Source organism: Gadus morhua, chromosome 9 (genome assembly GCF_902167405.1).
Source record: "Gadus morhua chromosome 9, gadMor3.0, whole genome shotgun sequence".
Taxonomy (NCBI): Eukaryota; Metazoa; Chordata; class Actinopteri; order Gadiformes; family Gadidae; genus Gadus; species Gadus morhua.
In genome coordinates this window covers 11730003-11745075 of record NC_044056.1, presented here as the reverse complement: position 1 = coordinate 11745075, position 15073 = coordinate 11730003, and the positions used below count along the sequence as shown (strand labels likewise).

The following is a 15073-nucleotide window of genomic DNA, read 5'->3' as shown; positions in this document are numbered from 1 at the left end:
TAGCACTGGACATTCTTCTGCCCCAGCTGTTCGCAGATCCGATGATACGGTCTTGGGGCTGTGTAGTATCAGGGCTGTATAGTATCGGGGCTGTATAGTATCGGGGCTGTGTAGTCCTGCAGTCCAGACTCTGGACCTCGCTACAGCGTTCTTATTAATTCAGTGACATCGTTTTATTTAGGCACCTCCTCCAGAAAACTGAATTCCGGAATTCCAGAGGATTCAATTCCAGATTCCTAAGATTGGGTAACTATATATATATACTGTAATTTAGCATGAGCGTGTATCCTCGCAGCCTAATGTGTTGCACAGCAGGGTTAGGCCCCGTTCACACGAAGCCGATTTCATGGCGAAACCGCAAAGGTCTTGTACGGTTCGGCCTTCCGTACACACGAAGCCGGCGAATCCGCTGACCGAAACCGCAAACTTCTGAAACCACCCTCGGAGGTGGTTTCAAATCTACCCGGTTTCGTTTTGGATTCGTGTGTACGCCTGAAACCGACTGAAACCGCAAACCATGACGTCATCGCCCCACCCCTCGACCTCCTAGCCAATGGCTCTTAAGCCCGCGGAGTCTCAGAAATCACATGCGAGCATGCGCATAAGGGCAGCCTTTATGCGCATGCTCGCCTCTTCTTCTTATTTAATTTCTTCTGGATTTCTGTACCAGAAGAGGCGCCCCTTATGGGCCTGGAATGTGTACTACAGCGTTTCTACAGATCTACCCGGTTTCGCTTGGCTTCGTCTTTACGGAGATACTTCGAAACCGGATAGATCGAAACCGTAACGGTTTCGCCCGTTTCGGCTTCGTGTGAACGGGGCCTTAGAGTTGGACTTACATTTGATACCAAGTCCCTGTTCTGGAACCTGGAGGTCTTGTTGGTTCCTGGTGAGCGAACTTGAGTCGAGTTCAGGTCTAGGATTGAGTTTTTCAGACCTGCTTCTTAGACCTGGTCCTGGGTCTACTGGACTCGCATCTCTGGTCCGTCTGCTGGTGAACTGCTGAGACTCTGGTCCTTGTTGGATTTGTTTTGGATCCTGAAGCGCTGAGCGTTTAATCGTGGCAGTGTGGTTGACTGAGCGTGGCAGGAGTCTGACTAATGTGTAGCAGCAGATGTTAAAACCAAACCCCTGTCAAACAATGGATATGTGACTAATCAGGGCATAAATGAATCACACTGGGAATATCAGTCTCCGTCTCCCTCTATCTCCCCTGAAGATCAGACCAAGGGCTATTAGGACCCGCTGTGCTCTGTAGTCTCGCTGAACGATGTGAGCCGTATAGTCTGTTGATGAATAAGCTGATCTCTGAGGCAGCGTCTCGTCTCCCCGTCGGTGTTCTCAGTGTTTCAGCTCAAGGAGCACAATGGAACCAGACGATAGAAGCGTTCTCCGGCCGTCCGGACATCTAGCCCCGGCTTGGGGGAGAGGTCCGGTCTGCTGTCCAGCTGCTGCGGGCTCCAGGGTGGAGGAACATCTGAGCCTCTGGTCCGTAGCGTCTGGCCTGGAGCCACTAAAGCCCAGGTGTCGTGACCTTTCATCGGCCCTTCTGGGGAACTTCAGCGACCTTTCATTGACCTTTTGTGGTGCCACAAAGTAAGCAGCTGTGTACACACAGTATACAAGTATCAGGGGGTGGGATGATTCAACATCTGGCCGAGCTCCTTGGGCAGTAGAACCGTTCCCTGGTGAAACTGCTCAGAGTCATCAAGGTGTTGTTTGTACTTCAGGGCTTCAGTCTCATTGGGTGTGGACCTTATTTATCTGTCGGCCATGTTGGTTGGTAGGGTCGGAACAACTTCTACAAACTTAATAGAACACTAAATAGAAGTTCTTGCTGCGACCTGGGTGGACCATTGGATGACCTTTGAAGAGTTCTGATTCTAGAATGTTTACCCAACCAGCAAACTAATATGGCCGTCAGGTCAACGATGGCTATTGGCTCAACATTCCCTTTTATCAAAGAGCTGGTCAGATGTCCAAGTGCTACATGATACATGATAGTTTCACCCTCTAGTGTTTTAGTGTCACACACCAACAGGATGTTCTAGAACGATGAAGGCCCCTTTATTGAGTAGTTAAAAGTGTCACCTTCCTCCTCCATCTTGGTAATGTTACTGCTAATGGGCACTGGAGACATTTAATCGATGAATCCTGATTGATTGTTTCTCGCGACCCTCTTCCACTAAACCTGGTAACTGTCGTCCACACATCGCTCGTCACACACAGCCCGCTGTTGTTGTGGTTGTTGATCCTTCAACTTTTCTGCTGTTTGTTTGTTTGCTAATGCAGATAAACTATAGGCTTACATTGATTTGCTTTGACATATAGTGTTGTTTTATCCAAGCTTTATTACAGCAATTTTATCTCAACGTGGAAACGTCCTTCAGTGTTTAAACCTCTTGTCTGTTGATACTGGGCTGAGGTCAGCAGCGATGCGGGGAGAAATTAGAAAATGGGTATTTTTTCTTCTCCTCCGTTTGGCCCTTCCTTCCTCTTAAAACCGCACGTTATGACTTTAACAATTTCCATGGCGACGCCACTGAGACCACGCTGGGGAAGTCCAGTGTTTTTTGTAGTGCCAGTGCATAGTGTCCCCTAGTTACCTTTTTAAAATTGTATTTTTTGCATTCTTTTAACTCCTACAGTCATTTACTTTTTGCCTTAGGCCATTTCTTTGTTTATTGCCTTAAAAACTTTATTGTTCAGGCTCAGCCATCTGTAAATGCGCTACAGATTTTTTTTTTTACCTGACTTGACTTGACTGTGTGGTCGGACACCTTCAGAATGGATCGTAATGGGGCAACGATGGAATATGAATCTAAAAGCCCCCTCCTCCTCCTCCTCCTCCTCCTCCTCCCCCTCCTCCTCCTCCTCCTCCTCCTCCTCCTCCTCCTCCTCCTCAGATCCAGCATGCCGGTAGCAAGATGGATCCACCTGGTCAACTGAGACGACCAGGTGACACCGCTGCCCTCTCTCCCAGGTGGCTCCCCCGTCCACCCCACCCCCCCATCAGACTCCGCCCCCGGCCACGAGCGCCGGTCCGGTCAGGATGCCCGGATGGCGTTCCCGCTGGCGTCTGGTCCTGCTCAACGCGCTGACCTGCGGTCTGGAGATCTGCCTGGCAGCCGGCATCACCTACGCCCCCCCAATGCTGCTGGAGGCCGGCGTGCAGGAGAGATACATGACAATGGTCCTAGGTAGGTCCTCTAGACTAGACCAGTTCCTAGGTAGGTCCTCTAGGGGAGGGGAGCGAGGTCGCTCTTAAGGCTGCAGGACCATGGGGATCGAACCTAGTGCCTTTCAGCTGTGAGACTTAACGACACACACACACACACACACACACACACACACACACACACACCTACACACCTCACACCTACACACACACACACCTACACACACCTACACACACCTACACACACCTACACACATCTACACACACCTACACACACACACACACACACACACACACACACACACACACACACACACACACACACACACACGCATACTTTGGTTGTTGTACTGGCACGTCTTTAAGAGTTAATGGGAAAAGGGGTAGAAAGTTGTGTACCAGTGGGAGACAGGACTAGGGTTAAGTTATATCAAATAATTCATTATTTCAGACCCCGGGGGATCCCTAAGGGGGTTAAGGTTTGTAAGTCATTGGTTACAGGCTAACCAAAGGGCATTGTGGGGCCGGAGGCAGACGGAGCGGACCCTCACAACACTCCGTCTGTTCTGAGAGATCGGCTTCCATCATCGCCATCTCTCATTTATTATTTGCATGAAATTGACCGGAGCTGTTCCGACCGAATCCATCCGGTCTGCATTCCCAGTCCCAGACAGCGTTGTTCCTGAGGTAGAGGAGCCGTAGAGAAGACGACGAAGAGGGGCACATGACTCAAGTTATGTGAGGTATTTAAGGAATGTGCCCCCTGCCGCTGGTTCACAGTCTGACCCCAAGAGGTCTGGAGCATCTGCCCCATCAGGGGGTCTGGTTAATGAGACCAGGAGGAGTCCCTCTGGGCTGGACATGGGTTCTCCTCTCCTCTAGACCTCGGTCCTCTCCTCTAGACCTCAGTCCTCTCCTCTAGACCTCGGTCCTCTCCTCTAGACCTCGGTCCTCTCCTCTAGACCTCGGTCCTCTCCTCTAGACCTCGGTCCTCTCCTCTAGACCTCGGTCCTCTCCTCTAGACCTCGGTCCTCTCCTCTAGACCTCGGTCCTCTCCTCTAGACCTCAGTCCTCTCCTCTAGACCTCAGTCCTCTCCTTTAGTCCTCAGTCCTCTCCTCTAGTCCTCAGTCCTCTCCTCTAGACCTCAGTCCTCTCCTCTAGACCTAAGTCCTCTCCTCTAGTCCTCAGTCCTCATCTAGACCTCAGTCCTCTCCTCTAGTCCTCAGTCCTCTCCTCTAGTCCTCAGTCCTCATCTGGACCTCAGTCCTCTCCTCTAGTCCTCAGTCCTCTCCTCTAGTCCTCAGTCCTCATCTAGACCTCAGTCCTCTCCTCTAGTCCTCAGTCCTCATCTAGACCTCAGTCCTCTCCTCTAGTCCTCAGTCCTCATCTAGAGCTCTGTCCTCTCCTCTAGTCCTCAGTCCTCCTCTAGACCTCTGTCCTCTCCTCTAGACCTCAGTCCTCATCTAGACCTCAGTCCTCTCCTTTAGACCTCTGTCCTCTCCTCTAGACCTCAGTCCTCTCCTCTAGACCTCAGTCCTCCTCTAGACCTCAGTCCTCTCCTCTAGTCCTCAGTCCTCTTCTAGACCTCAGTCCTCTCCTCTAGACCTCAGTCCTCTCCTCTAGACCTCAGTCCTCTCCTCTAGACCTCAGTCCTCTCCTCTAGACCTCAGTCCTCTCCTCTAGACCTCAGTCCTCTCCTCTAGACCTCAGTCCTCATCTAGAGCTCAGTCCTCTCCTCTATTCCTCAGTCCTCATCTAGACCTCAGTCCTCCTCTAGAGCTCAGTCCTCCCCTTTAGAGCTAATTCCTCTCCTCTAGACCTCAGTCCTCTCCTCTAGAGCTCAGTCCTCTCCTCTAGACCTCAGTCCTCTCCTCTAGACCTCAGTCCTAGGGGTGAAGAGTACATTTTGAGTGTTTTTTGTTAACGCGGTTCTTATTAATTCTAAATGCTGGCTGTTCCCCCCTCAGCGAGTGTGAAGAACCAACATGGCCACTGGTTGAATTATGTCCATACTTTGGGTTTCAGTTTGTTACCAGTTTGTCATCATAACGTGTGTGACAGAAATAGATTGCTTCCTGCGAGTTACATCGTGTGAACCTTCCCAACACGAAGAACAGGAAGACTTACAACTTCATACATTTTCATTTCAATTTTGAAGGGCCTCAGTTCAGTTCCTCTTTCTGTTTATTTTACTTCATTGCAAAGAGGAACTACCAGAGTCCGCTAGATTTTGGCCCTCCGACAGGCCGACCAGGGCCTTTCTGAGGCTCATCATCATATTAATGTCTATAAAGGAAGGAGCAAAGGAGGAGCAAACGGCCCCCAGAGAGGATTAATGAATCAGGTTCAGAAGACGCGTCTCTCACCTGCTGGAGTGTAGTTGAGGGAGGGAGGGCGACGGAGACGGGGCCCTGGGAAGATTAAAGCTGCAGCGGTGGCTTCTCAGATAGCGCGTCTGGTGGCTACCTCACTGCCATTAGCTGGCCCACCGGGCCTCAGTGGTTACTCTCCTTCTCCAGTGTCCTATCATGTTACTCTCACCCTGCTCGCTCTCTCACACTCTCTCGCTCGCTCCCTCGCTCTCTTTGTCTCTCTCTCTCTGTGTGTGTGTGTGTGTGTGTGTGTGTGTGTGTGTGTGTGTGTGTGTGTGTGTGTGTGTGTGTGTGTGTGTGTGTGTGTGTGTGTGTGTGTGTGTGTGTGTGTGTGTGTCAGAGAGCAAGTGGTGGGAGGAGGCGATGAGTTGTGTGATGTGTTTGTGGTCGTGCTCTGCTGCCCACAGGGACTCCAGCATGAGTCCCACTCTGAGGGCTAACTCTCGTATGGTCCGTGTGAAACTGAGCTCCGGGATTTTGCCCAATTTCCTTTTTAATTAGAGGCGGACATCTGGGGGGAAGGAGAGATTAGATACGGTGTGTTTGAGGGACGGGGGCTGAGGTCTGGTGAAACTAGATTAGATAAGGGAACCCTTATCTTAACACAGTTTACCCTGTCGAGGTTTACCCTGTTTACTGTCGAGTAAGTTTACTGTATAGACGTTATAGGAGCTCAACACAATAAACATAAACCAACACACACCAGCACCCAATCCTACACTAACATGCGCTCCAACCCTCAGTGTTGTCGATGAGTCCGATAGATTATGACCGGTCCTCCATGTTTCTGTTGAGATTTGAAAGTAAAGTTTAATTAGAGAATGGGGTGTGATTTGAATGTGCTCCATAACGACTGGCCCTGTGTTGGATTAGAGTCTTAACGAGTCTGGTTTAGAGTCCAAAACCAAAAAGGTTTAAACCAGTCCAAACCAACCCAAAAGGTCTTTAGACCTCTGATCCCAGTGCGGCAATAAGGAGGTGATTGGGACACCCGGTACACGGGAGCCACTGCGTCTGAACCAGGATCAGGAGAGGAGGAGGGATGGCCTCCACGATGAGTGTCAGTGACGGGGGAGAGTCATACAGGAAGGATGGACCTTACAGGATCAACAGACCGGGATATCAATATGCAAACATATCAACCCCCTCTGCTCACCCTCTCCTCCATCACTCCCTGTGTGTTTGTGTGTGTGTGTGTGTGTGTGTGTGTGTGTGTGTGTGTGTGTGTGTGTGTGTGTGTGTGTGTGTGTGTGTGTGTGTGTGTGTGTGTGTGTGTGTGTGTGTGTGTGCGCAGGGGTCGGGCCGGTGCTGGGCCTGCTGTTCATCCCTCTGATTGGCTCTGCCAGCGACCAATGCAACAGCAGCTACGGGCGGCGCCGGCCGTTCCTCTGGCTCCTCTCCCTGGGGGTCCTGCTGGCGCTGCTCATCATCCCCCACGCTGACCGGCTGGCCGCCCGCCTGGCCTGGGGGAGCACCAACCTGCAGGTACGGGTCACCCCGGTTCGACCTGGTCCCAACCGGATCAACCCGGTCCCAACCGGTCCCCTTACTGGGAGTCTGAACACCAGAGCGCGTGCTCGGAAATATAGATTATATATAAATATTGATTATATATGAATATAGATAGATTATATCGAAATACAGATTATATCAAAATATCGATTATTATATATAAATATGGATTATATCGATTATACATAAATATAGATTGATTATATAGATTAAATATAAATATATAAATGTCGATTATATAATGTATGAAACCATCGGTTTAAATGTAATCAAATCTATAGAATGAAGGTTAGAATATATGTCTGTATTTATGCGATGTATAGGATATATAGAATAAGGGACTTAATATGGGATTGAATAAGTGGGACTGGGGATAAGGGACTGAATAAGTGTGTAGGCTGTATATAGAGTAAGGGGCCGTGGGTATGTGACGTATATGCTGTATATAGAGTAAGTGTTGACGTGAGCTCTCCGTCCCAGGTGGGGTTCCTGATCTTCGGCGTGGTGCTGCTGGACTTCTGCGGCCAGGTGTGCTTCACGCCGCTGGAGGCGCTGCTGTCGGACCTGTACCGCGACCAGGAGGACCTGGCCTTCTCCATGTTCTCCTTCATGGTGAGCCTGGGCGGCTGCGTGGGCTACCTGCTGCCCGCGCTGGACTGGAGCCGCGGCCTGCTGTCCGTGTACCTGGGGGGCCAGGCCGACTGCCTCTTCGCCATCCTCATCCTCATCTTCGTCTGCAGCGTGCTGGTCACCATGAAGGCGTCGGAGGAGCCGGCCTGCGCGGGGGGCGGGGCCGGCGCCGGGGCCGGGGGCGGGGCGGCGGAGGGGCTCCTGGAGGCCGGGGGGGGCGGGCCCCTGGAGGCGGGGCCTCGCGGGGGGCCCCCGCGGTCCTGCTGCTACGTGGTGAAGTGTAAGCTGCGGCTGCTGCGCTCGCTGCCGCTGCTGTGCTTGCTGCGGCCCTGCGTCGCCATGACGCCGGCGCTCTACCGCAGCTACTGCCACGTGCCGGCCGTGATGCGCCGGCTCTGCGCGGCGCAGCTCTGCAGCTGGGTGGCCGTCATGAGCTTCATCCTCTTCTACACCGACTTCGTGGGCGAGGGGCTGTACCAGGGGGAGCCCAGCGCGGCGCCCGGGACGGCCGCACGCCTGAGATACGATGAAGGTAGGGGGAGAGAGGGAGAGGCACGCACACACACACACACACACACACACACACACACACACACACACACACACACACACACACACACACACACACACACACACACACACAAAGACAAAGACACACACACACACACACACACACACACACACACACACACACACACACACACACACACACACACAGAGACAAAGACACACACACACACAAATACACAGACAGACAGACAGATGGACGGACGGACGGACGGACACAGATGGATACAGTGAATACTTCGGCTTATTAGTTTACTGACATTTTGAGTTGGTGGCGCCGCAGACTTTTGATCAGCAGTAAGGAAGTGGTCGAGCATCTGGTTCATCTGTGATGTTGGTGGGTCGTTGCCGCCATGTTTGACCCTGATCCAGTGTTGATCAGGCAGCCATTATCACTCCTCCTCCAGACCTTTCGACGACCAGTAGCCTGGGTCTTTGTCACACGTGAGAGGGAGGCTGATGACATTGGTGCTGTCACAAACCTCATACTGCTCAGTTAAATACAGACTATGTTCTCGCACGTCCTCCCTCGAGTCCTCACACATTGCCTTCAGAACCAGTGTTCGAGGACAGCTGAATGTGAAGTTATGGGGAAAATAAAACCACTTCCTCATGAGCCTGAGAGTGACAGGGCAGTCAGAACAGGGCGGCCAAAACCGGTCTGGCTCATCTGAGTCCTTACTATTTATTATTGTGATCTATGTTTTTTCTGTGTGTGTTGTATTCCTTTAAGTGACTGTGTCTGTACTGGCCTCTACTAGACTCCACTGCCTCTGGCTCCTACTGTTTTTACTGCACTTTACTGTCCTCTTATATTCTGCTGTCCTCGACTGCATTCTACTGACTCCTACTGGTCTCTACTGGTATCGAATTGCCTCTACTGGTCTTTATTGAACTCTACTGTCTTAACTGGCCTCTGCTGTCTTCTGCTGTCTTCTACTGTTCTCATCTGTTCTTTAATGTCCTCTACTGTGCTCTATAATGGCCTTTTGTTGTAAACAGTTAGTACTCTCCGGCTAGCTCAGTGGAGTAGACCAAAACAGTTAGCACTCTGCTAGCTCAGTGGAGTAGACCAAAACAGTTAGCACTCTGCTAGCTCAGTGGAGTAGACCAAAACAGTTAGCACTCTGCTAGCTCAGTGGGGTAGACCCAAATAGTGAGCACTCTGCTAGCTCAGTGGAGTAGACCCAAAACAGTTAGCACTCTGCTAGCTCAGTGGAGTAGACCCAAACAGTGAGCACTCTGCTAGCTCAGTGGGGTAGACCCAAACAGTGAGCACTCTGCTAGCTCAGTGGGGTAGACCCAACGGGGTCATCTCTATGTTCCCCAGGTCCTATGTTCCCCGGGTGCAAAGGATTAGGGTCAGGTTTAGGGTTAGGGTTAGGGTGAGGGGTAACCCTAAACCTAACCCTAACCATAACCAATCGGAGGAGAGACATTGTAACCAATCACAGGCGAATCAGAGGCGAAAAAGGCGGTACTTGCCCCTGCCATCCTACGAATAAAAGATTTGCTCACAGGGTCCTATGTTCCCCGTTCACATACAAAGCAGAGAACATAGGACCCGGGGAACATGTGACCCGGGGAACATAGATACGCCTCCGACCCAAACAGTTAGCACGCTCAGGCTAGCCCAGTGGAGTTGACCAAAACAGTTAGCACTCTGCTAGCTCAGTAGTCGCTAAACTCACTGGATATCTTTGTGTTGATTAACTCCACCAAAAAGTATCGCCAACTTTATCCCAGAGCCCATAATGCAGCCCTGTTCTACAGTACATCTACCTCTATTTACCAAGCTGTGCTTTGTGTACATTCCGCTTGACGCCTGGGTGTGGCAGAGCCAATGGCTTTGTGATTGGCTGTTCATAGTGAACTAATGATAATATTAGTAAATACTCCTGATCCGAGGACATCTTGAGAGGATTAAACTGTCAACAGGGCTGGGAGCTGGAGGTGCCGACGTCAGAGTCATACTGTTACTGCCTCGCCTCACTCAGGCCGTGGAAGTCCTTGATGTCATGACTTATTTTTAACTTGCTGTGTTTTATAGAACATTTCAGCAGATGTTTTCCTCAAACAGAACCCTGCTCAGTACCGTAGCATGCAGAGTATCCTAGCATGCTAGGAAACTTCACATACATGTGGACCTCTTTAGAGGCAGGACCAACACTAGAACTAGATAGCAGAGGTTGTTCTGGATTGGACCCCAGAACCTTTGTGATGGGGTTGAACCTTGTTCCCTCCTGCTGTGAGGTTAGCGATGCTAACCACTGATCCACCTACAGAATACTCTGAATCTGGGTGTTTTTTGTTAGGAACTATTATTTTAAATCCCTATTCTTTCTCCCTTGCATGTGAATCGACCAAAGACAATTTTACCTCCATCTCCCTGTCCTTATTGACCCAAGCTGTTGTGCTGGGGTCAAGCACTTTGGTCCACCCTAATTGTTTTAAAACATGCTTCATTAATAAATGGACTAAACCTCAGCTTAAATTTACATTTAGGGCATTTAGCAGACGCTTTTTTCCAAAGCGACTTACAACCATTCATACACACATCGACGACGACCAGAGTCAACCATGCAAGGCGAAACCGGCTCGTCGGGAGCAGTTAAGGGGAGGTGACTTGCTCAGGGACACTTCGACACTAAGTTAGGAGGAGCCAGGGATCGAACTAGCAACCTTCCGGTTACCAGCCAACCCGCTCTACATCCTGAGCTAAGCCTACCGCCCGTTTCCCCTGCAGGCATCCGCATGGGCAGCCTGGGTCTGTTCCTCCACCTCCACTAAACCTCTGCCTCCCAGCAGTCCTCCACCTCCCCACCTCCACCTCCACCTCCACTAAACTACTGTCTCCCAGCAGTCCTCCACCTCCCCACCTCCACTAAACCTCTGTCTCTCTGCAGGCATCCGCATGGGCAGCCTGGGTCTGTTCCTGCAGTGCGCCACCTCCACCTTCTTCTCGCTGGTGATGAGCCGGCTGGTGCGGCGGCTGGGCTCGCGCTGGGTCTACCTGAGCAGCATGGCGAGCTTCACGCTCTCCGCCGCCGTCATATGCGTCTCCAACAGCGTGCTGCTGGTCACGCTGATGTCGGCCCTCACGGGCTACGCCTACGCCACGCTGCAGACGCTGCCCTACACCCTCACCTGCCACTACCACAAGGAGAAGGAGGTGAGCCACGCCCGGCCGCTGACCACAGCTCAGAGGTCACCTGGAGTCTGCATAGCCTCCCCCCTCACCCCCACACACACACCCTCTTGCACACTTATTGTATGTTGTACGTCCTGACACTTGAAAATAGAACTTTGCGTGGCATCTTATCCTAGCTGTCTCTGTTGTATACGGGGAATGGATTAACTTAGCGATTGTTATTGCTTGGCACTTTGTTCTATGAACTTCCTTACTATACCGATATATGGTTGTTTGTGTAACATGCTTTGGATAAAGGGGTCCCGTTGTGACGGGTCAGAGAGCAGAACGGTTCCCAGTTCCCGTTCTGAGCTCAGTCCCTCCCTAGTGTCAGTCCCTGGTTGTTTCAGTCCCCGGTTCCCCTGAGCGGTCCCTGACTCTCTGCTCTCTCTCTCCCAGCTCTACATGGCGAAGAGGAACCCCAAGAGCGTCCACACGAACGGCGTGAAGCGGGACCCCCCCAACGGGACCGCCGGCTACGCGGAGGCGGGGCTTAACGGACACGCCTACTTCGGCCCGGGCGGCTCCGACTTCTACACCGGCCCGAGCGGCCAGAACGGCTCGTCCAAGGGTCCGGCCGGGCCGGGGGGGGCGGTGCCGGAGGAGACGGAGGGGGGCGGGGGCTTTGAGAAGCGCGGGGTGGGGCTGGACTTCGCCATCCTGGACAGCACCTTCCTGCTGTCGCAGGTGTTCCCCACGCTCTTCATGGGACTGATCGTGCAGCTGGTGCAGTCGGTCACCGCCTACATGGCGTGCTCCGTGGTGTTCGGCTGCCTGGCCGTCGGCCTGGCCAACCGCATCGTCTTCGAGCAGCGCGACCTCAAGACCTGAGGCCTGATGCCGCGGAGCCGGAGCCATGGCCGACCCGGTGGACCCGTCTCTGCTCCTCCTTTGGTTCCACTTGACGCGCCCCCCTGCCCCCGCCATGGGGCTGCCCCGTCAGCGAGGGCTTGGTTCAGTGCGTGTGTGTTTGTGTGTGTGGGCGACTGTGTGTATCCGCTCGCCAGCCTTTAACTGTGGGGGGGTAGTCAACACAGTCACTGTTTCCTCTGGTTTCCAAGGGGATGGACTGTCAGACCAACGCCCCCTAGTGGTGTCCTCACAGAATGAATCCTGCTGAATTCCATAGAAAAGAGTTCTAAAAGAACGCCCCCTACTGGCGGATCTTAGTAGAACATGTAGTTCTGTCGGAACGCCCCCTAGTGGCGTGTCACAGTAGAACGAGTAGTTCTCAAGGCAGCCTGCCCTTATCTCAAGGTACTTTGATGGTGTTTGCGGTGCCAGTAACCTTCATCTCTGCCCACCATCCTCTTCCTCAGGTACACACACACACACTTACTGTAAAAAGGAGACTGGACACATACGAAGTCTGCATGTCAGACACACACACACACACACACACACACACACACACACACACACACACACACACACACACACACACACACACACACACACACACACACACACACACACACACACACACGTGCAATAACACACTCATATACATATACTCTGTATGTTTTAAGATTTGTTTGGTTCTGAATTTTAACCATGTATCAACATATCACCACTCAAAGTGCCATAGCAAGTTTAACACACGCTGGCTGACGCTGCCCCTCCATTTTGTGCTGGCTACCAGCAGCTTCACTGGAGTTCTCTGTCTGATAGAAACTCCACCAAAAGTGCACTTTGCCAATGAAACCAATCCACTCCTAAAAGATCTCCCCCTCACATCATAGAACCACGTCAGACCGTCTGTCCACACGCTCGTCCCCCCAGCTCCTCGTTCGGTCTGTGTGACCTGCTGCTGTACATAGTGTGTTTACTCTTATTTATATCCCTATGGGAAGATCTGATGCAACCTGTGTGAGGTTATGGACTGCCTTAGCATCTCGCTCTCAACACAATGCTCCCTCTACGGACATTGGTCTCAGGTTACTGCTTAGTGTCCTAACTCTACTACGACAATCGAGGGTAAGGAGCTCGGCTCTGCTGCTCAGGCTAATCCGCTAATCGTTAGCTGACCCCTGACCTCGGCCGAGATGTTTTGACGGAAGACCAAAGGGCGTGACCTCTAAGGGGTGCACTCTAAGGGCGTGACCTCTAAGGGGTGTACTCTAAGGGCATGACCTCTAAGGGGTGCACTGGTAGGGCTCTTCAGGGATAGGGTTTTCATTTGAAGGCTAACATAATTAATAATTAAGATGCGTGTAAAGGCTAACATTAAGATGATATTTTATTAATCCATGACATGACATTCGGGTCAGGACGATTGAAACGGGACTAGAGGCGGGTCTTTGTGCCAAGTGGTTCAACTCCCAACCCCGTCTGTATTAACCTGCTGGGATGCTGAGCCAGCCAGCCAATCAGAAACTCTGGCTGGTCAGTGTGTCCAAGAGACAGGAGACTGGGAGATAAAGCAGGAAAAGATGAAGACTACCACGTGGGATTTAATCCAGCCTCCCAGTACGACAACGAGTTGTGCGTCCTTACGATAACAAGTTGTGCGTCTGTACTATAACGAGTTGTGCGTCTGTTTGCAATGACCGACCAACCTGTTGGCCAGGTTCACTTCAAGTGCCTCTAAACCTTTTCCAAAATGTACATATGTATTTATTTATTATACTTAAATAAAACCCATAAGCACACGTTAAGAACGGCCTTAGCGCTGTCTGGCCATATGCGAGTACAATGGTCAGTTTTGTAAAAAGGTGAGAAAGATACATTATTTGTATGAATGTGGTCTAGTAGCATCCAGAGATATAATTTATTTTAATATCGTTTTACAACATTACCCTCTTATGTCGGCATCACCATCATCACCTGTCAGCCCATCACAGCCAAACGTAAAGTCTCATGCACAACGACCGTGTGCCGTTGGGATATTTGTTGAACTTTTCCTATTATTAGGTTCATAATTTCCATCAGAGATGGATATTGACAAAATGGTCGGTAATATTGCTTTACGTTATTCGCTTATAACCACTTTTTCCTTTCAGAAATCTACAACATTGTTTGGGAGTCTACTAGATTATTTGGAGTTACTTGTTGGCCCGTAAATCGCTTGTTCCCATCTTCTTGATTTGTTTCAACAAAGTGCCCAGTTTATTACTATTGAACCTGAACCTTTGGAATACAATGGGTCTACAATAACCATATTTTTACGTTTTTTATTCAGACCCTTTGTTAATCTATCATTTTTAAATTGTAGTAAATTTGTGCAGTTACCAAATAGATTTTATACTCAATAAACAAACTGCATTATATCCTCTTTGACTCATGATGTGATGGAAACCAAAACGTCCACTGTAGTGTTCTGTACTGATACACAGTATAAAGCCTATCATCCAGCTCTGTTATAAGTCCTTAGGCGCTGATTCCTTATTGTACCTATATATTGTTTTTGCACTTTCTTACGACAAATGTACTTATGGTAAATCGCTGCGGATAAAAGCGTCTGCTAAATGCCCTAAATGTAGATGTAAATGTAGGTCAACGCTGACCTCTAGTGGACGACCGGAGAACTGCGCGCTCCGGCGACGCAACACTGTCGGGAGCGCACTGACGTTCGGCGCGCCTCCGCTGCTGGCGGTCGGATGATATGACGGGCTTTCATGTCA

At 50.9% G+C, this 15073-nt stretch overlaps 1 protein-coding gene across 1 annotated transcript in view; it reads left to right on the top strand.

Moving 5' to 3' along the window:
- LOC115550335 (solute carrier family 45 member 3) overlaps positions 1–14719 on the top strand; it is a 28197-nt gene extending 13478 nt beyond the window's left edge. The window contains exons 2-6 of the mRNA XM_030365272.1: positions 2907–3200; positions 6846–7036; positions 7544–8225; positions 11167–11432; positions 11850–14719. Of these exons, the coding sequence (XP_030221132.1) occupies positions 3053–3200; positions 6846–7036; positions 7544–8225; positions 11167–11432; positions 11850–12281 (1719 nt within the window). The 5' untranslated portion in view covers positions 2907–3052 and the 3' untranslated portion in view covers positions 12282–14719. The remainder of the gene's footprint in view (positions 1–2906; positions 3201–6845; positions 7037–7543; positions 8226–11166; positions 11433–11849) is intronic.
- Positions 14720–15073: the final 354 nt, after the last annotated feature.